Here is a 22624-nt window from a genome sequence, read left to right as displayed (position 1 = left end):
GCTGTTCGTCCAGCTCATCCATGACTGGCAGAGACTGGGCTGCATTAAGGGTGGTCTCAGTGGCAACATTTTCCCTGGAGTACAGTTCTAGGTAGTGCTCCACCCAGCGGTCCATTTGCTTGTGTTGGTCAGGGATCGTGTCCGCTGATTTAGACTTGAGCGGGTGGGGGGGGGGGGGGGGGCGATCTTCCTGATGGCTAGCCCAAATGCTCTCTTAATGCTATCATACATTCCTCTGATGTTTCTGGTGTCGGAGGCCAGCTGAATATGACTGCATAGGTGTTGCCAGTAGTCATTTGCGCAGCGTCTGGCTGTTCTTTGTGCAGCGCATCTGGCTGCTTTAAGTGCTACGGATGTTAACTTGCTGGGTATAAAGAGACAGACAACACAGACAAAGACAGTCGATGTACAAAGACACACATAGATGCACACAGACACATACAGATACATGTACAAATTCAGATATGCAGGCTTATACACACAGACAGACAGCCACACATGCACTTACAGAACCTCCTTAGACCCCTTGGATAGTAAGGGTTGTCAGGCTATTTAACCACGGGGTAAAACAGCTGGGCTGAATCCCATCCTCTACCTTATCCAGCAGCAATCACTTGTTAGTAATCAGGAATGAGAACCCAGACTGATGTTTTGAACTCCTTCCTTATAGTTACAGGAAAAGAGAATTGAGAGAAGTTGCTGGTCAGGTTTACTTTGAAGCTTTCCAGCTGTCAATCACTGTTGCTGAGCTGATGGCTACACACTTCCTTTGGAGTTTTGAGTGTTTCTAACAGAACAAATGTATTCATACCAACAAACAGTGGAACTGTCTCATAGACTAGACTTCAGTGCAAACCAATATTGTAATCAGGAAACTGTTCCCTGATAACTTAACCCTTTCACTGACTCCATAACCTGTGCACTGGCTCTAAGATCATTTCATTGGCTCCTTAACCTGTTTCATTTGCTAAATTAGTGTGTTTGTCTGGCTTGTTCTATCATTCTGTCTGCATTGGTGTGTGTTACATTTTTAGGATTTCTCTGTTCCCCGCTGCTCTGTATCTCTATTTCTTTATCGGCTTCTCTGTCCCCCATCTCTGTGTCTGTCTTTTTCTCTCTTTGCCTCTCTCTTTCTCTTTGTTTGTTTCTCTATTTTCTCTGTCTCTGTCCATTTGTCTCTTTTGTTTTCTGTTTTATATTTTCTGTCTCTACTTTTCTCTGTACCTCCTCTCTGTCTGTCAGTCTGTTTCTGTCTCTCCCTCTTCTCCCTTTTTGTATTAAGCTGTCTTTGGTCTTGCAAAATGCTGAGAGTGAAGTGGGATTGTCCAAAGCAACTGGGTTGGTTTGATAAAGGATAAGTGGGACGGAGACAGGGAACACTCCACTTCCTTTACCAGCAGCTGAGGAATTTGACTCTGAACACTGAAACAGCCGCCAATACCTTAAACAGAATGTTCTTTCTTTGAGGAAAAACTCCATAGATACGAGGTGACATGGCCTGAGAGAAAGCGGCTCATGGGTAAACGTGGGGACCCAAAGCAATGGAGCAGAGATCCTGATCAAACCAATTGATGGTTAAATGCATGTTTGTCTTAATGGTGAGAGATTCCATTTGCTGTCAAGTGGGGTTGACGATGAGAGTTGGTAAGAACACAAATTAATTTAATTGTTGAAGTGATATCTTTTATTGAATTTAAAAAAGAAATGTTTAAAATCAGGAATTCAGCAGCTATCTTGTACAGTGTGGCTCTGGATATCAGAAAGGGAATGACTCTCCATGAATCTAGCAGCTTACCAACACTCAGCACCAAGACTCATCGAATCACCTGAAACCAGGAGGCTGACTGTTCCCATGGATTAAACTATGGTCCTATCTGATGATTCAAGTAGTTAGTAACAGATCCTGTGACATGACTGTCAGATGATTAGGGAATTTCCCTGATGTCCTGATCTTCAGGCAACAACACAAACTAGATTAACTGGCCATTCACCTCATAAGAAAAACTTTCACATCCATAGCACCTCAGAACATCCCAAAGCACTTTCCAGCCAATGAAGTATTTTGAAATGTTGTCGCTGTTGCAATGTAGGAAAAATGGCAGCCAATTTGTGCAGAATAAACTCCCATATACAGCAATGTGATAATGAACAAATCATTTAGTTTTTTTAAACTGATGTTAACTGAGGGATAAATATTGGCCAGGACAACAGGGATAACGCCCCTGCTCTTCTTTGAAATAGTGGCCATGGATCTTTTACATCTGCCCGAGGGGGCAATCAGGGCCTGGGTTTAATGTCTCATCTGAAAGACGGCACCTCCGGCAGCGCAGCAATCTAGAATTAAACCAGCCAAATCCACATAGTCTACCAGCACAGATCAACTTCCCATTCCCCATCCAGCCAGAATGAAGCAGTTTATTAGGGCATTGGCCCACAGAGCTAGCTGGAGCCTGATAATCAATGTCTCCAGAGCAATAATGAACCAGGCAGGCTGGTCAATGATCAGCATTGCCCTGGAGCACTGCCAGCCTACTGGGCCTAGATATCGGATTACTGAATCTGGCACAAAATGCCAACTCGGTCCCATTCTGCTATCATCAATCTGGGCATGTTGGAGTCACTGCAACCCCACAGAGACCCCACAATGTACTGGGTTAGCAATAATTGAAGATAATTGAGTTCAAAGGAAAGACGAGAGGAAATTAATTAATCCTATTCCACAAACCCATGATGCTTTACATCAAGGCACTGGTTATACAACACAAATCTAGTCTCTTAAAATAAGTGGGACAGTTACCCTTAAACATTATGAATTCATAACAATTAGAAATTTCATCAAACCCGTTCTTTGTTCAAAATGACCAGACTCAACACGTTTAGCAACACATCAATCACAATGGTGACAGTTTGATTACAGAGGGATTAGCGTCGGCCCTGGGTCAGTGGGGGCGGGATTTTGATATCCTGCCCTCTCTCGAGACTCTTCTCACACTCGATTAAATAGTTGACTCCATCAATCACCAACTGAACCAGCTCCACCTGCAGAAGGGAACAGGACAGGACATTCAGGTTTCGATATCTACAAGGGGGAATTGGAGGGATTGTTCATTTGTTTTGCTGGAAAGAATACCCTCCGCATCCCCCTGCCCCTCTGTTTCCCCTTCCCCCTCTATCTCCCCCTCTCCTCCTACCCCACTCCTCCATCTCGCTCTCCCCTCCTCCCCCTGCCCCCATCACCCCCTCTACCCCTCTCCTACCCAAAGAAAACCCTCCCCATTCCTTTGCCGTTCCCTCTCCCCTCATCCACTCCCTCTCACCCTCCCCACCCCCCCCTCCACCATGGCCCCTCCCTGACCATCCCCCGCCCCTCCTTCTCCTTTCCATCCCCCACCCGGCTCTGCCTCCCTTGATCCTTCCCTTACCAACCCCCTCCCCCCAAAAAAACCCTCCTTGCCTGGTGCCCATCCCCTCTCCTCCCCAAGGAAGCTGGTCCCCTAACTGTCCCTTGATCTGGTTCCCCTCTCCCTATACTCCCCCAACACTTTCCCATAAAGAATCCTATCCCCTCTCCCATCCCCTCCCACGAATTCCCCCCTCACTCCTTCCCCGACCTCTATCCCATCTCCTCTTCCTGCCATCCTGTCTTCCATCCCCTCCCACTGCCTCATTCCTGCACTCTTCCCTCCCAGCCCATCACACAGGGATGCTGTATGTAGCTGAGTAACTACAGTAACCGACCTCTGATTTCCCCAGCCGGTCCAGATTGGAGATGTCGAAGACACTGTCTACAGCTGGAGTGTCCTCTCCCCCAGTCCCACGTTTCTGCAAACGCAGGTTCTCCAGGACTTCTGAGAAGTGAGGATCCTGAATCAGAAATAGAATTTACATGCCTGATAGTTCCCATGGTTTTGATCTCCTTGGGGCAAAGGAGATTAAGGGGAGATTGAATAGAAGTGTACAAGATTATGACAGGCTTAGATAAGTTAGACATTAACAAATAGTTCAAGGACTGGGGTGGGGGGGCACAGTTTGAAAATTTTGGGCAAAGATGCAGGAGTAATACGAGGAAGCACTTTTTTTACACAGCGAGTGGTATTGACCTGGAACACTCTGTCTGCACTTCCACTGCCCTTGTGGGCAATCAATGACTTCAAGAGGAAGTTGGATGGCCACCTGAGAGAAATAGACATTCAGGGCCACAGGGATCGAATGGGGGAGTGGGACTGACTGCATAGCTCCATGGAGAGCTGGCATGGACACAATAGGCCGAATGGCATCTTTCTGTGCTGTAAATTACTCTATGATGCTATCTAACAAAAGGCTGTCTGTTAAACTCCAAACAATACGTGTTTCTCACTTTTTGGGTAAGAGATGAAGGGTAGGAGTCAGAATGGGCTCCTTCATATTGGCGATTAAAGGCACTTAGGAATAGAGAATGAGGTCATTGTAGAACAGATTACATTCAACACTCAACTCACAAATGCAAGATGTCTTTCCTACTCTTTGAGCAGTTAGTGCTGAGAAATCAGCCATTTGAAGGTAGGGTTGCCAATTCTGCTTGGGCATATTCCTGGAGATTTATCACATGACGTCGTGCCTCCAACCTCCCCGCCCAGACACACTCACCATCAGTCGCTCAACACAACCACGCTCACCCTGGCATTTCATGACCAATCGGAAAGCATATAGACTCTTCCAACCAAATGTAAACATCATATCCTGTCTAGTTTCAGTACCAACATAGATCATTCACACAAGGACACGATGGCACGAGTGAGCTATGCTGTGCCAGAGCTCAGATGATTGGCTTACCAGAAAACAAAGGGCGTTACAAATGATCTGTGGTCCGGAGGGAACCTCAAATTCTCCTAGATTTTGAGAATTATTTTTCTCTGGATTTTGTGTTCATGAAAGCAACAGACCCTGCTACTGGGAATGAAAGACTCCCATCTCAAGAACTGTCAGGGCGGTATGCACAGATTAGATACAGAGTAAAGCTCCCTCAACACTGACCCATCAAACACTCCCAGGACAGGTCCAGCACAGGGTTGGCTGCTCTGTGATTGGGAATGCTGAGTGCTTCAACGAGGTGCAGCTGACAGTGCTACAGTCAATTGCTGGAGGTGCTGCTGGAGAGGGAGTGCTGAGGACAGACTGCAAAACTCTGAACAACTTTTGCTGCAGAGGAGGAAAGACTGCGACAAAAAGGCTGTATTTCGAGGTGGGTGTCGAGCACCAAACTTTCATTTCATTTGGACTGTTGTGGGAGGTGGAAGAGGCCGGAACAACAAGGGGTGGGGGCTATACAATTCCACAGGGAACAGTGCAATTGCACTGAATACACAAGGAAGCTCCCTCCCCACCCTAATTGTCTAGCCTGGGACAGCTGAAGCTGCCTGGTTATAGAGACAGAAGGATCGAACTAGTGCCTGGGCAGCTTTCGGCTGACCCAGGTGAAGACCCCTCCCACAACCAGAAGACCAGGAGCGTTTAGAGTGCTCTGAGTACCACCCTTTTAGGAGAAAAAAAAAAGCAAAGTCATCGCTTGCAGCCTATCTTTCCCCTTTCCTGTATACCCTCAGCCTCTCCCCAAACCTCCCAGTTGGTTTCTTTGTTTGTTTTTGTTTGTTTGCTTGCAATTTGGGGGTGGGTTTGGCTCTTGAACCATGGCTAGCCCATCATCACTGGTGGAGGGGCCCTCTCATATCTATGCGGCTGTAGCCTCTGTGGCCGTGGGGTAAAGAGCTATCCCCACCCCAATATGTCTATCGAGGCCTGTGTAAAGGCAATGGCCGAGGTTGTCGGCCCCTCGGCCATTGTGGCAGCCTCAAAAATGTACGGGAAGGCTGTGTTCTTCCTGAAGACCGAGCGGGCCGTGTCCCTGGCCCTGAATAAAGGGCTCACTGTGGGTGGGACTTTCCTGCCGGTGGACCCTCTAGGGGCCACTGCGCAGCGGATAATGTTATCAAACGTCCCGCCCTTTATTCCCAGTGAGCTCCTCCTTCCCTACCTGCACCAACTGGGGGAGGTGAGGTCGGGGATCACCCCAGTCCGGCTTGGTCTTCGGGAGCACAGCCTCCAACATGTCTGCTCCTTCCGCCGCCAGTTATTTATGCAGCAGGCGCGGGAGGAGGACTCGGAGGGCCAATTTAATTTGGAGTTCCAAGGGACGGCCGACCGCGTCTTTTGGACCTCGGACGGGGCGCGGTGCCACGTCTGCGAGGGGGTGGGGCATGTCCGTAAGAACTGCCCCAACCTGCTGGCCGACAGCTCCACCTCGGCGGCCCATGGTGGCTCCACAGCTCCTCCTCCCACTCCCCCCACACATGCAACAGACATCGCTCAGTCGGTTCCGGAGGCTGTGGGGAGTGCCCGTACAAGTGGAAGGAAGACGCGGAGGAAAAAGAAACATCAAGAGGCGCGTCCCCTGGACACATTGACACAACCCGAGCCTGAGCTCAGCCCAAAGCCCGTTCTCACGGAATCCACCTGTCCCAGGGCTGGGCTCAGGCCCAGGGTGACTTAAAAAAAAAAAGGAGGGTGCGGAGGCCTCTGCTGACATGGAGGTCTCTGAGCCTCTGTACCCTGGTGGGAAAAAGAGGAGAAGGCAACCCTCCACAGAGGTAACAAGGGGCCCTGAGGTGCAGGGTCCATCTGTTGGAGGGGAGCTGTCTCCTGTTTCAGGTCCCCAGGTTTCTCCTACCGCCACCGCAAAGGCTACAAAGTCTGGGCAGGAACTCCCTATTCCTCAGGATGGAGGGGAGGGGAAGGTCCCGGTACATGCGGCCCCTCCTGAAGGAGTAAGTGGGGCCCTGCTTGTGGTGGGGGAGCCTGAGGACGCTGCCCATTCTGCCACTGGGTCGGGTGCCCTGAGTAGAGGGGAGGGCGGGGCCCCAAAGGGTCGGCCGTCCCAGCCGGAGTCCACCACCAACCAGGAGACACCCGACCCGGTTATAACCGAGAATGCTGCCCCATCTGCTGTGCCTGTGGGTGCTGGCGGAGCGGGATATGGCCTCCTCTCTCCGCCTCCGGTCTCGGTTCCGGCTGTATTTCCGGTGTTGGGAACTTCTGTCTCCCCTGGACCACTCATTTGGCCTGGGGACGGAGGTGGAGGGGGGTCCTGAACTGCTGGCACCCACAGGGTCCAGTTTCACAGTAGAACCCAGAGAGGACTCCTCCGTCATGATCCCACCCCCGGGATCAGCTGACGCGGCCGGGACGTCCGCCCCACAGTGTGTGGTGGATGTGTCGGCCGCTGGCGGTGACGACCCGGAGGAGGATGGGGATTCGGTGTGGGGCACGGAGGATGACCTTGATTCCATCGCCAGTGAGGTGGTGGAGTCCTTCGTGCCTCCCACCGAATCTCCTCTCATCCCCACGGCGGAACTCCGGGATTTCCTCGCGGCTTGCGGGGGTTGCCGCAATAAAGTTCAGCTGGCCCTCGGCCGTTGGTCGAATCTGGCGCTGATCATCCAGTCCGTCCGTGCCGCCCTTGAGAAAGCGGGCAAGCGCGCAACCGTGAAACTGGTTGAGAGGCGCTGTTTTATTGTGTTCCTCAATGGGTTGCTGGGGGAGTGAAGGGCCAGGTGCACATCCGCTCCCACCTCACAGCGAGGTGTTGGTGACGGTTTTTAAGTATCCTTGACATGAAGATAACCGTAGCCAGCCTCAACATCAACGGCAGCTGGGGGTCTCACCACAAATTTCACCATCTCTCAGTCCTCAGGGAAGGGAGATACGCGGTGAGCTTTCTGCAGGAAACCAACACCGTTCCGGGAGACGAAGCCACCTGGCTCCTGGAGTGGCAGGGTGGGGTCTACATGAGGCACCTCGCCCCTATTTCTAGTGGGGTGACTATCTTGTTTGCCCCGACTTTTCAGCCGGAGATCTTGGGGGTCAAGGAGCTAGTGCCGGGCCGCTTGTTCCACCTCGCCGTTCGCCTGGGTAGCGTGCCGCTCCACTTTGTGAACGTGTACGTGCCCAGGCCCGGCGCATTGCAAGCGCGCTTCTTTGAAGAAGTGTCCGCTCTCTTGAGCTCCATCGATAGCGGCGAGTGCATCATCCTCGGGGGGGATTTTAACTGCACCCTCGAGGTGGGGGATCGTTCTGGTCCCCAGCGCGGCCAAGCGTCGGTGGAGAAGTTGAGGGGACTGATCAGCTCCCTTAACTTGGTGGACGTCTGGCGGAATCTCCATCCCGACTCCAGCGCCTTCACGTGGAGGTCTGGAGGAGGAGGGTCCCGAATCGACCGCCTCTACTTTTTGCAGGCGTACATCTCCCGCGTCTCGGCGGCCTCCATGCGGCTAGTGCCGTGCTCAGACCAACGCCTGGTGTGGGCGGAATTCATTCTGGCACTTTAACAACCGGCTGCTGGAGGACGAGCGATTTCGGGACTCGTTCTGTCGATTCTGAACCAACTGGAGAAGGAAGCAGGGGGGCTTCCCCTCCTCGAGTCTATGGTGGGATGTGGGCAAGACTCACATCCGCGTCTTCTGTCAGGAGTACGCGATGGGGTCGACCAAGAGGCGGGAAGCCGAGATCGGGCGCCTAGAGAAGGAGGTGCTCGACTTGGAGTCCCGCCTCGGTCATGCTGTCGCGGACCCGGCCCTGTGGCAGGCGTACAAAGAGAAGAAGGGCGCGCTGAGGGACCGGCAGCTCATAGGGTCCCGAGGTGCGTACGTGAGGTCGCAGATCCAGATCCTGGAAGATTTGGACCGCGCCTCACCCTTCTTCTACTCGCTGGAAAATGGCGGGGAGTCCGTAAGCAGCTCGTTGAGCTGCTGGCCGGCGACGGATCCTCCATCACGGATCCGGAGGGAATGGGCTTCCTGGTCCGTACTTAATACAGTGCGTTGTTCTCTCCGGATCCGTCCAGCGAGGATGCGCGCAGAGTTTTGTGGGAGGACCTGCCGCAGGTCAGCCCGGAGGGCGCCGAAGGATTGGAGGCTCCGCTCACGTTGGCGGAGCTGACCGGCGCCCTCCACCAGCTCTCGAGGGGCAAACTCCCAGGGCTGGATGGGCTGACCGTGGAGTTCCTCAGGGCGTCCTGGGGGACTATTATGCGCGGGTTCTGGGGGAAAGCCTGGCGACCGGGGAGATGCCCCTCTTGTGGTGCAGGGCGGTCATCGCCCTGCTGCCGAAGAGGGGCGATCTCCGCCTGCTTAAAAACTGGCGTCCGGTCTCCCTCCTCAGCACGGATTATAAGATCTTTGCCCAGGCTCTGTCTACCCGCCTGGGCTCCGTGCTGGCCCACATGATCCACCCCGACAAGTCCAACACAATCCTGGGCCGGTCCATCCAGGACAACATCCATCTGGTCCGGGACCTGATCCATCTTTCCCAGAGGACTGGTCAATCAGTCGCCTTTCTCCCCCTCAATCAGGAGAAGGCGTTCGACAGGGTGGCTCACGAATACCTTTTCGGGACTCTGCGCGCTTTCGGACTCGGGCCGCATTTTGTGGCCCGGGTCTGACTTTTATACGCCGACGCAGAGTGTCTAGTCAAGATTAACGGGTCCTTGACGGCGCCCCTTCGATTTGGGAGAGGAGTGCGTCAGGGATGCCCCATGTCCGGCCAATTGTATACCATCTGCGTGGAGCCCTTCCTGTGCCTGCTTCGCAGGAGGTTGACGGGATTGGCTCTGCGCGAGCCGGACATGCGGGTCATCCTCTCGGCTTACGCTGACGACGTGCTCCTCGCGGTCACAGATCCCATTCACTTGCGGAGGATGCGCGACTGCCAGCAGACCTTTTCTGCCACGTCCTCTGCGAGGATCATTTGGGAGAAATGTTCCGGTCAGCGGCGGGTGGAAACCCCTGCTGGAGGAGTTGACACCTTTTGTGTGGAGCACCATGCACCTCCTCTATCTGGGAGTCCACCTTAGCCCCGCTGAGGAAGCCTGGCCGGCAAACCGGCAGGAGTTGGAGGCAAAAGTCACCACTCGGCTGGGGCGCTGAACAGGACTGCTCAGAGTGCTTTCCTACAGGGGCCGAGCGTTGGTCATAAACCAACTGGTGGCCTCCATGCTGTGGTACCGGTTGGTCACTTTGGCCCCACCCTCTTCCTTCGCCACCAAGATCCAGAAGAACCTCATCTATTTCTTCTGGGGCAAGAGGAAACACTGGGTCTCTGCCGTGGTCGTGAATCTCCCGATTGAGGAGGGCGGCCAGTCGCTGGTGTGCGTCCGCACCCAGGCTGCGACTCTCCGTCTTCGGACCCTGCAGAGATACCTGTACGTCGAGCATCCTCCTGGATGGTGTGCGCTGGCAACATATTTTTTTCCGCCAGTGTCACTGCCTTCAAGACGACACGCAGCTCCCGGCGGAGACCGTTAGCCTATGTGGGAGTCCTCCCCCTCCATATCGGGGACCTGGGGTGGAGGGTGTTGCACAGGGCAGTCCTGTGCAACAGACTTTTAAGTCGGTTCACTGACTCCCAGGCCGCCTGTACTTTCTGCGGCCTGGACGAGTCTGTGTTCCACATCTCGATGGAGTGTGCGAGGTTGCAGCCCCTCCTTGAGTATTTGAAAGGGCTGCTCCTCAAGTTCTGGCTGCACTTCAGTCCCAAGCTCCTGATCTTTGGGCACCTGGTGCGGAGTGGGGTGGGCCGGGAGGAGGATCTTCTCGTCTGTCTGCTCCTGGGCCTGGCCAAAGTGGCAATTCACAGGTCCAGGCTGCGGGCGTCGGGGGGTGCGTCTTCCCTGATTGCCTGTCCCTCTTCCGCGGTTACGTTTGCACACGGGTGTCCCTGGAGAAGGGAGCATGCGGTGTCCGCCGGTACGCTTGAGGCCTTCCGCGACCGGTGGGCACTGCAGGGACTGGAGTGCATCGTCGACGCCGGGAATGGCATTTTAATTTGAGATTTTGGTTTATTTATCTGTTTTAATAAAGTTATTTTAAAAATATAAATATGTATATAAAGGGGGTCTGAGGAATAAAGGCCCCCTCGACATAAAATATGTAAAAGGGGCCTGGGGTATAAAGGCCACCTTATATATTAAAAAAAAAGAAAGAAAAAAAAATTGGGTGGCTGGAGAGTTTGGAGCATTTCCTGTGTGCAATCAGGAGAAGCAGCTGCACCTGTCGGCAGCCTGTGGAAGCAGCAGAGGAGAATGACTTGCGAGTAGAAATTGAATCTATCTATTGGGGAGAAAAGAAAACCTACAATTTTTTTTTGGAGAGGTGGGTGTTGGAGGATCTGAAGGATTCTTTGGGCTGTTGGGGGAGGAAGAAGTGTTGGAAGATCAGTGGGTAGCATTGCCAAACTCTGTTGGTGTTCCCTGTTTTTGTACCTGTGTTTTTTCCATCTTCCACACAGGGTGCACCTCCCTCACCCCAATTCCTGGCTCTGGACAGCTGGAGCTGCCCAAGTGAAGAATGTTTTGGTGTAACAATGGGAAGAGGAGAGTCCCAGGCGGTTCAAGCCGATTTGGGCAAAGCCTCCCTCAACTGGAAGACTGAACTTTGGACTTACTTTGTTAAGGTGCTCCAACCACCTGTTAAAGGCAAATGTCCCTCACAACCTTTCCCTTTCACCACCCAGCCATTTAAGCTCCCCTTTTCCTTTCAACTCAATATCCTTCCTTACTCCTGCTCCCAAACCTGGATTGGTTAAAGTTAGAGACCTGGTCAATTAGCCAGGTTTTTTCTCAAGGATTGGTGTGGCTCTTCAGCCCCATGGCAAGCCCATCGTCACCAGTGATGGGACCCTCTTGCTGATGTGCTGCTACAGCATCTGCAGCTGCTCCTGTTGCCCCTTCACCATTGGACTAAAACATCAAAGAATGTGACATCCACCCAAATATGACAATAGAGGTAAAAGCAATGACCAAGGCTGTCGGCCCTTTGTCCATTATCGCTGCCCTGAAAATGTACGGAAAAGCTGTTTTTTTCCTGAGGATCGAGCAGGCATGAAGAGGTGGCTCACCATGGCGGAATGTTTCTGCCAGTGGACCCCCCTGGAGGCGACTATGCAGCAGATCTTCTTGTCAGATGTCCCGCCCTTTATTCCTAGCAGATGGAGGTGTAACTGAAGCCTCCAGGACCCCCTTGATGGTGGGTGTCGGGGCTCGGGAGTTTGGAGCACTCCCAGCTGAGCTGACCCCCTGCAACAGCCAGGGCAGCTGATCCGACCCAGGCCTCCAAACCTCCCTGAAAGCCAGTCTCACACAACCTGAGCCAACTCTCGGAAAGGTTCCCCGTGCTATTCTACATTGCAGGCTGCTCCTGCACACACTCCACTTCCTTGCCCTGTCTGTCACCTGGACATGCCATGGTGGTCTATGTTGCCATCTGGTGGCAAGGAGGATCCCAGTGAAGGTCTCTCTCCGTAGTAGTCCTCTCCCTTTACATCGGGGGTGGAGGGTGCTGCACAAGGCACTCCCATGCAATAGACATTTTAAGTCAATTCAGGGACTCCCAAGCTGCCTGTAATTTCTGCTGCCTGGGCGAGTCTGTGTTTCATATTTACATTGAATTTGCGAGCTTGCAGTCCCTCTTTGAATATTTCAGGGGACTGCTCCTCAAACTTAGGCTGCACTCCAGCCCTACACTCCTGATCTTTGGTCATCCGGTGCAGGGGTGGGCCAGACAGAAGTTCTTGTCTGTCTGCTCCTGGGCTTGGCCAAGATGGCTATTCACAGGTCCATCGGGATTCGGTCTGCCTTAATTGCCTGCCTCTCTTTTGAGGTTATGTTTGCATCTGGTTGTCCCTGGAGAGGGAGCATGTGGCGTCTCCAGGTTCGCTCGAGGCCTTCCACGACTGGTGGGCACCACGGGCTGGAGTGCATCATTGATGCTGGAAACAGCATTTTAATTTAAGATTTGTTTTATTTTTAATGAAGTTATTTATTGAAAACTGAACATACATGAAAGGAAGCCTGCGGGATAAAGGAAAATAATAAAACAGGTTAAATACAGTGTAAAACTCCTTCTACACTGTCCCCATCAATGAGCCCCAGTCCTAACCTCTCCTACAGTGCCAACATGGCAATTTCTGTTTCCTACACCAGCCATTCTGTGGACTTTTCAAGTCAGTTTCTGTTCCATCCTGTTCCATTTTGCACAATGGGTTCCACCAGCCTCAGTTTAGTTTCTTGTGGGCATGAACTGCTTGTGCAAATGCTGCCCTCTAATTTGTCACTGAGTTCTCTCACTATCTATAAGAGAAAAACTAGCTGAATGGTTCCATTTCCCTTCAGTAATATTCTGAGTATTTCCAATGTTTTAGAACTTTCTGGTGCCTTTTAAGAATCATTTCAGTATCATGCAGTGTGCAAGTGTTCTTGAAGAAGTTCTGCTCTTCTCTCCGGGATTTTCATTTGTCTCTTTTACCTTGTTCACCTTCATTGCTTTCTATTTCCCTCCTGGTGTTTGATAAAGTTTCTACCAAAACTCGTTTTCACAGCCACATCTCCTTCCTCAGTGACTGTCTCCGGCTCCGACTTATTCCACGTGGATTCTAACAGCAGTTTCACCCATCATGCTTTGAATCCACCCAGGACTACAGGTATCTCCGAGAAATACAACGTTCCTCGGACTGCTACTCTCGCCGCATCCTGAGATCCACACTCAGTGCTATGCGCCGCCACATGCACACACTGGACCTCTCTCTCCAGCAGCACCGCCTCACCTTATCTCAAATCTGTTCTACTCCGCAGTTTCATTTCATCTTTCGTCTCATCCGACGCATTAACAAAAAACCTTTTTTCTTCCTTTCAGGTGTCAAGGAATGCAAGCTCCAGCAGCTGATGGGGACGAATGCTCCTCCAGATCCTCCTTCCGCTTCACTTCCCTCTGACCCCACCCCTTCTGATCTGACCCCTTGCCGTGTATTCACTATACTCTCTGACCTCCCCCTTTCTGATGCTGAACGTTCTGTACTCAGCACAGGTCTCAGTTTTATCCCCTTACGCCCCCACCTCAATGAATTTTGCGCTCGGCATGACGTTGAGCTCTTCTTCCGTCGCCTCCACCTGCGTGCTCACTTCTTTGACCAGGAGTTCTCCTCCCGACCAGCAGACCCATTCACCCGCCTCCAGCATTCTCCCTCTACCTGGACCCCTCCCCCTGGCCACTTACCCGCTCTTGATCTCTTCATTGAAAACTGTCGGCGAGACATTGGTCATCTCAATTTCTCTGCCCCCCTCACTCACTCTAACCTGTCCCCCTCTGAACTTGAGGCACTCCGTTCTCTCAGGTCTAACCCCGACATGGTCATCAAACCTGCAGACAAGGGTGGTGCTGTTGTTGTATGGCGTACCGACCTCTACCTTGCAGAAGCTCAACGCCAACTCAGAGACTTCCTACCTCCCTCTGGACTATAACCCCACCACCGAACATCAAGCCACCGTCCAGAGGACTATCATTGACCTCATCTCCTCTGGAGATCTTCCCCCTACAGCTTCCAACCTCAGTCCCGCAACCCCGGACAGCCTGCTTCTACCTCCTTCCCAAAATCCACAAACGGGACTGTCCCGGCAGACACATTGTGTCAGCCTGCTCCTGCCCCACTGAACTTATTTCTTCCTATCTTGACTCTATCTTTTCTCCGCTGGTCTAGTCTCTTCCCACCTACATCCGTGACTCTTCTGATGCCCTACATCATTTTGACAATTTCCAGTTTCCTGGCCCCAACCGCCTCCTCTTCACTATGAACGTCCAATCGCTCTACATCTCCATCCCCCACCAGGATGGTTTGAGGGCTCTCCGCTTCTTCCTGGAACAGAGGCCCAACCAGTCCCCATCCACCACCACCCTCCTCCGCCTGGCTGAACTTGTTCTCACATTGAACAACTTCTCCTTCAACTCCACGCACTTCCTTCAAGTAAAAGGTGTCGCTATGGGTACCCGCATGGGTCCTAGTTATGCCTGTCTTTTTGTGGGCTATGTCGAGCATTCTTTGTTCCAGTCCTACTCAGGCCCCCTCCCCCAACTCTTTTTCCGGTACATTGATGACTGTATCGGTGCCGTTTCCTGCTCCCGCCCCGAACTGGAAAACTTTATCAACTTTGCTTCCAATTTCCACCCTTCTCTCACCTTTACATGGTCCATCTCTGACACGTCCCTTCCCTTCCTCGACTTCTCTGTCTCCATCTCTGGGGATAGGTTGTCTACTAATATCCATTATAAGCCCACCGACTCCCACAGCTACCTCGACTACACCTCTTCACACCCTACCTCCTGTAAGGACTCCATTCCATTCTCCCAGTTTCTCCGTCTCCGACGCATCTGCTCTGATGATGCTACCTTCCATGACGGTGCTTCTGATATGACCTCCTTTTTCCTCAACCGAGGATTCCCCCCACTGTGGTTGACAGGGCTCTCAACCGTGTCCGACCCATTCCCCGCACCTCTACCCTCAACCCTTCCCCTCCCTCCCAGAACCGTGGCAGGGTTCCCCTTGTCCTCACTTTCCACCCCATCAGCCTCCATAGCCAAAGGATCCGCCATTTCCGCCACCTCCAGCGTGATGCCACTGCCAAACGCATCTTCCCCTCCCGTCCCGTCAGCATTCCGAAGGGATCATTCCCTCCGCGACACCCTGGTCCACTCCTCCATTACCCCCACCACCTCGTCCCCGTCCCATGGCACCTTGCCCTGCAATCGCAGGAGGTGTAATACCTGCCCATTTACCTCCTCTCTCCTCACTATCCCAGGCCCCAAACACTCCTTTCAGGTGAAGCAGCGATTTACTTGTACTTCTTTCAATGTAGTATACTGTATTCACGGCTCACAATGTGGTCTCCTCTTCATTGGGGAGACCAAACGCAGACTGGGTGACCGCTTTGCGGAACAGCTCCGCTGAGTCCGTAAGCAGGACCCTGAGCTTCCGGTTGCTTGCCATTTCAACACTCCCCCCTGCTCTCATGCTCACAGCTCTGTCCTGGGATTGCTGCAGTGTTCCAGTGAACATCAACGCAAGCTCGAGGAACAGCATCTCATCCACCGATTAGGCACACTACAGCCTGCCGGACTGAACATTGAGTTCAATAATTTCAGAGCATGACAGCCCCCCATTTTACTTTCATTTTTAGCTGTTTTTTCTTTTTTCTTTTTTACTTTTTTTACAACCCTTTTTTTTGCATTTATTTCATTTCATCTTAGTTTGTTCAGTTTGCTTACCCACTGTTTTTTTTCATGTTTGCACTTGCTGCTGTTCAATATTCAGTCCGTTAACACCTTTTCTGTACTAATGCTTTGTCTTTCAACACACCATTAACATATTGTTTGCCTTTGTTCCATGACCTTTTGGTCAGCTATGTGGCCTTGTCCAATCTACACCTTCTCCTTTGTTATCTCTTACCCTGCCCCCGCCTCACTTGCTTATAATCTGTGACATTTTAAATATTTGTTAGTTCCGAAGAAGAGTCACTGACCCGAAAATTTAACTCTGCTTCTCTTTTCACAGATGCTGCCAGACCTGCTGAGTGGTTCCAGCATTTCTTGTTTTTATTTCAGATTTCCAGCATCCGCAGTATTTTGCTTTTATTATCCATTCTAGTCCATCACACGATGTGAAACACAGCTGGTAAATATGATTGAAATGGTACCTTGCTGAGCATGGGTAGTTTGATGTGTACCCCAGCTCGGAGTCCAGTGCCCAGGTTTGATGGGCAAGTCAGGATGTAGCCAAGTCTCTCGTTCCACATAAACTCCCAGCCTTTCTCAGCAATCAGTTTCTCAACCTAAAAGAATCATTGTTTATATCAAAACTCAGCGTGTGTAACTAGCTTTCCCAAAGTTGTCAAAAATAAATGGACAATGATAGAATTACATTAAATGTGCAACACAGAAACAGGCCATTCAGCCCAGTGGGTCCATGCTGGCATTTATTGTCCATACCAGCTTCCTCCCACCCTACTTCATCTCAACCCATCAACATATCTTTCTATTCCTTTCTCTTTCATGTGTTTATCTAGCTTCCTCTTAAATGTATCTAGGCCGTTTGCTTAAACTACTCCATGTGGTAGTGAATGTTCTACATTCTCACCACTCTCTGGGCAAAGAAGTTGAGCTCTCGTAAAATGTAGTAATGGTTCCTAGAAAGTCAAGAGTAAGGTTTCAACTTCGCTCAGTCAGTAACATCCTCACCTCTGAATCCCACAGTAAGGGGCTTGACAGTCCAGTGCAATACTGAGGGAGTGAATTGTCAGGTATTCTCCTTTTGTCATTTAGATGGATGTTAAAGATCCCATGGCACTGTTGGGAGATGAGCATGGAATTCTCCTCGTGTCCCGGTCAACATTTCTCTTTAAAGCCAACCCACTGGCTGGTTTGTCACCTCATGGCTGTTTAGGGGTTTGTAGAAAGATTGTTATGTTTGCTTGGATAGCAACAGCTTCAAAGTAATTCATTCTATGTGAAGCTCTTTGAGATAGTTCTGAGAGATGTGATAAGATGCTGTATTAGTACAAGACTTCTACCGAAAGGATAAAGATTCCATTCATTTGCTAAAGGTTGGTGGGCTTATTGAATGGGATAGGTTTCTCGCCTTATGTCACTCCAATTGTTGGGATCTCCTCCCGAGAGCAAAACCTTTTGGCCAATGGATGACCCATATACCAGTGACACCACATAACAATAACCTGCATTTATATAGTACCTTTATGCTTAACAATAACTTACATTTATTTAGTACCTTTGATATAAAATGTCACAGATTGCATCACTGCATAATAATCAGAGAAAATTAGACACTGAGCCACACAAGGAGATGTTTGGGCAGGTGACCAAAAGTTTGGTCAAAGAGGAATGTTTTAAGGAGGATGTTAAAGGAAGAGAGAGAAGTAGAGTGGCAGAGAGGTTTAGGGAGGGAATTCCAGAGTTTAAGGCCTCGATGGCTGAAGGTAGGGCCATCAGTGGTGGAGCAATTAAAATTGGGGATGTGCAAGAGGCCACAATTGGAAGAGTGCAGAGATCTCGGAGGGTTGTAGGGCTGGAGGAGATTGCAGAGGTACGGAGGCGAGAGGCTGTGGAGGGATTTGAAACCAAAATGAAAATTTCAAAATGTAGGCATTACGGACTGGGAGCCAGTGTCAATCAGCAAGCACTGGTGTGATGGGTGATTGGAACCTGGTGTAAGGACATCGGCAGGGGAGTTTTGGATGAGTTCAAGTTTACGGAGGGTGGAAGATGGGAGAGCAGTGTTGGAATAGTCGAGTACGGAGGTAAGAAAGGCATGAATGAATTGTCACTTTGTGAGGGAGCACAGGGATGTCCGGTACCTGTGGAACAATACCCCAGTATGAGTCATCACCTTCAATATGTGGGGTAGTAAAGTGAAGGGGCAATTACTCCGAATGATGTTTGTCATCCTCTTGCTATAAGGGAGGCTGGATGGATTCATGACAAAAATCCATTGACTGACGTAGAAATTCCCAAAACACAATGCCGTGTCTAATGCTTCTTGCTGTTGTCTCACAGTGTTTACAAAACCAGGTGATGGAAAAGTCAATGTTGCAAAAGGCCAAGATTAATGGCAGGCGTCACTGTAAGTGTTTGCCTCGGAGGGGACTGTGGTGACTAGAGTTTTGTTCAACGGTGCAAATCCCACTGAGTTGCCTTTGATGCAATAGTTTAACTGCATTTAAATTCATGGGAGGGTGTGGAAAGTGAAATGCATTGCAGTCTTTAGTGTTTCCCCACACCACGGCCTGTTCAACAACGAAATGTACAAACACCAGGAATGACTGGAAAGCTGAACAATTCTGATCAAAGGCGGGAGTGGGGAGGTGGGGGAACAGGGGAATCTGAAATTTGAAGAGGAAGTGACGGAAATAAAAGGCAGCTTCTGAAAGTGAAGAGGAGGCAAGCTATCCAGAGGGAACTTTTCAGTCCTGGGAATGTTACTTCCCAAAACAAGTTAAATAGAATCACAGAGCACATATCCTGCCTGTACCAGCTCTTGGATGACCTATCCAATTATTCCCACCTCTCCTGCTCTTTCCCGATAGCCCTGTAAATTCCCCTTTTGAAAGTTACTATTGAATCTGCTTCCACTGCCCTTTGAGGGAGCACATTCCAGATCACATCAACTCCCTGTGTAATAAACTATTCTGCTCCTCTTCTCTCTGTCAATTATCTTAAATCTGTGCCCTCTGGTTACCAGTGGAAACAGTTTCTCTCTATCAAAATTGGATATATGCTTGATGGGGGAAGATTTGCAGGGCTACGGGGAGAAAGTGGTGGGTAGTGGGACCAATGGGATAGCTGTTTCAAAGAGCCAGCACAGGAACAATGGCCTCCTCCTGTGCTGTAAGATACTATGAGAGTGGAGAGGGGATGCTGATGGACTGGTTGTTGCTTGGAACAGTTTACCTCTTTGAGGCCCCGACAGAATTTCTCAAACACCCTCTTCATGTTGCCTCCTTTCTCCATGGAGATGATTCGAGTGTGATCCTCCTCATTGACCCAGATTAAGAAAGTCTTCTCGTTATTGTGCCTGTAGAGCAGGTGGGAACACAGCATAGAGTCATCGAGAGATACAGCACTGAAACAAGCCCCTTGGCCCACCGAGTCTGTGCCGACCAACAACTACCCATTTATACTAATCCTATATTAATCCCATATTCCCTACCACATCCCCACCATTCTCCTATCATCTACACTAGGGGCAATTTACAATGACCAATTTACCTATCAGCCTGCAAGTCTTTGGCTGTGGGAGGAAACCGGAGCACCCGGAGGAAACCCACGCAGACACAGGGAGAACTTGGCAGCACCCAGAACAGAACCCAGGTCACTGGAGCTGTGAGGCTGAGGTGTTAACCACTGTGCCGCCCCAGTTTAAGTAGTTAAACAAAAATAGGCTGTACTTTAGGCGTATTTATACCCAGAAACACTCACCTTAATCACCTATTGCACCATCTTATCCCTGCTGACCTACATTACTTCCAGGTGACCAGATTTAGATTTATCATCCGTGTATTTACTGTAATCTCCTGCAACCCCAAAATCTTTGTTCCTCTGACTCTGACTTTGTCCATTTTCCCCCCTTCACTATTGCAGATGCTGACTTCAGTCACTTGAGCCCCAAGCTCTGGAATTCTGTCCACCTCTCTCTCTTTTTAAGGACCTTTTTAAAACCTCCTTCATTGACTCGGCTTGTTGTTACCCCTTTTCATGTCTCTTTGGTTTGAGTTACATATTTATTAATTATGCTTCTAAGAAGTGCCTTGGGAACTTTTTTCTATGTCAGAGACTCTATATAAAAACTAGCTGTTGTTGAATGGAATAGGTTACTTTTAGAATCCTACAGTCTGTCGGGTGCCCATTCGGCCCATTGTGCCCATGCCAGCTCTTTGAAAGAGCTATCCAATTAGTCCCACTGCCCCGTTCCTTCCACATAGCTCTGCAAATGTTTCTCCTTCAAGTATTCATGCAATTCTCGTTTGAAAGTTATAATTAAATCTGCTTCCACCGTCCTTTCATATCAGAACAGCGGCACAGTGGCGCAGTGGTTAGCACTGCAGCCTCACAGCTCCAGTGACCCGGGTTCGATTCCGGGTACTGCCTGTGTGGAGTTTGCAAGTTCTCCCTGTGTCTGCGTGGGTTTTCTCCGGGTGCTCCGGTTTCCTCCCACAAGCCAAAAGACTTGCAGGTTGATAGGTAAATTGGCCATTATAAATTGTCACTAGTATAGGTAGGTGGTAGGGAAATATAGGGACAGGTGGGGATGTTTGGTAGGAATACGGGATTAGTGTAGGATTAGTATAAATGGGTGGTTGATGTTCGGCACAGACTCGGTGGGCCGAAGGGCCTGTTTCAGTGCTGTATCTCTAATCTAATAATCTAAACAATTTGCTGGGTAAAAAGGATTTCATCATCTCCTCTGGTTCTTTTGCCAATTATCTGGAATATTACTTTAAATTAACAGGTAAGAGCAGAACAAAGGGCTCAAAACTGATAAAAGGTAAAATCTAGAATTGGTATCAGAAAATTTTTGTTTGAGTTCAGATAGGCAGTGAAGGTTAGAACTGGAGCCTAATCTTTACACACAATATATGCTTTTATTTACAGAGGTACAGATTACAAACATACACCTCCTAACCCAGCAATCATTGTTTCAGTCTGCTCCCCAGTTAATGCCCATCACATGAGTACAATTAAATCCTCATTTTTACAGACAAGTGGGAAATGATAGGGATGGTTTCCACTTTTTACCTTTCAACTGACCAAAGACGGTGGTTTTATTAGAATTGTGTTTTAACCCTGTCTATTAAACAGTACCTGAAAACATTCAAAACTTCACCCACTCTCACACAAGAAAAGATATAGATTAAATGATCGCATGCATTTAGGTCTGATGGTTTTTTTAAAAATGTTTGTCGTGAAACCTTGTTTGTTTCCCCGGGAGGAAGATTTAAAAATGGTGCAGGCCTGTTTTTCTTTTTTCCTGGTTCACTGACATTAAACTTGGAAAGTTTCAAGTGAACAGATGCTTTGTTGCAGATTTCTTTGGTTAAATCGATTACAGTTCAATGGCAAAAATCCTGTTACAATTTCTCAGGTAGGAAATTTCAAGGTCACCTTTTGGCTCTGTGTCTAGGTAGTTTAAAGATGGTATTCTGGTAGGGTCCTTCTTGCTGGTATGGGACTTTCTTCCTTCTAGCTTCTGGCTTTCTGCACAGAAAACTTCTTGTTAAAGCACCTTATCAGAGACTTGGTTTCTGTCAGCTGACCTAAGTTTCCTTCCCATTGTGTATTCATAAATAGTGTTTGATAGTGTGGCCATTGTTCAACAATGGAGTTTGGATGTTTCTCATTGCTATGCCTTCTTGATAAAGTGGTGTTTTTCATATACCTTATCCTGCGTTTGAGTCTGGAGTCTCCAGGTCTCCAAAGCCATTGTTCGCCCAACTTGTTGAAGAGAGGTAGCTATTAAAATTGAATGGGCCATTTACATTACTAATGCTTTCTTCAACACTTGACCAGACATGATGATTGGTTCAGTGTCCAGCAGTTAGCATGTGTATTCACATTACAGGAGAGGTCACCTGACCCCTTACTCCATCTTGTTTTCCAGCAAAAGGTGTCCGTTTGAGCTCAATTCATCAGTTCATTTTATAGTTTTCCTTGTGTAAACGTGACAGACTCATGTACTATACAATTATCAAAACAGAGTCACCAGTACATGAACATGCAGAGTGACCAGTATATGGAAGAAACTCCCAAATAGAATAATGCAGATTAAAATCCTGGAATTATTTAAAAAACAAATGGTTGTTGCATTGCAGGGGTTACAGTGGAGATTAGTAGGGGCTTTCTTACTGGCGCCTGTGCCTCAGCTCATCTGCTGCTGAAACATTCATTCATGCCTTTATTACCTCCAGACTTGACTATTCCAATGCACTCCTGGCTGGTCTCCCATATCCCACCCTCCATAAACTTGAGCTCATCCAAAACTCTGCTGCCCATGTCTTAACTCGCACCAATTCCTGTTCACCCATCACCCCTGTGCTCGCTGACCTACATTGGCTCCCAGTTGAGGAATTACTTGATTTAAAATTCTCATCTTCGTTATCAAATCCCTCCATGGTCTTGCCCCTCCCTATCTCTGGAAACTCCTCTAGCCCCTTCAAGATCCCTGCACTCATCTAATTCAGATCAGTTTAGCATCTCCAATT

The 22624-nt window shown here is 49.6% G+C and overlaps 1 protein-coding gene across 1 annotated transcript in view; it reads right to left on the bottom strand.

The window, feature by feature from the left end:
• Nucleotides 1–2922: 2922 nt before the first annotated feature.
• Nucleotides 2923–22624, bottom strand: part of LOC137350691 (creatine kinase U-type, mitochondrial-like) — a 53409-nt gene continuing 33707 nt past the window's right edge. Inside the window, exons 7-10 of the mRNA XM_068015568.1 lie at nt 19317–19440; nt 16550–16684; nt 3739–3864; nt 2923–3039 (exon numbers count right to left, since the gene is read on the bottom strand). Of these exons, the coding sequence (XP_067871669.1) occupies nt 2923–3039; nt 3739–3864; nt 16550–16684; nt 19317–19440 (502 nt within the window). The remainder of the gene's footprint in view (nt 3040–3738; nt 3865–16549; nt 16685–19316; nt 19441–22624) is intronic.

Source organism: Heterodontus francisci, chromosome 35 (assembly GCF_036365525.1).
Source record: "Heterodontus francisci isolate sHetFra1 chromosome 35, sHetFra1.hap1, whole genome shotgun sequence".
NCBI classification, from domain to species: domain Eukaryota; kingdom Metazoa; phylum Chordata; class Chondrichthyes; order Heterodontiformes; family Heterodontidae; genus Heterodontus; species Heterodontus francisci.
This window is presented reverse-complemented; position numbering and strand designations above follow the sequence as displayed.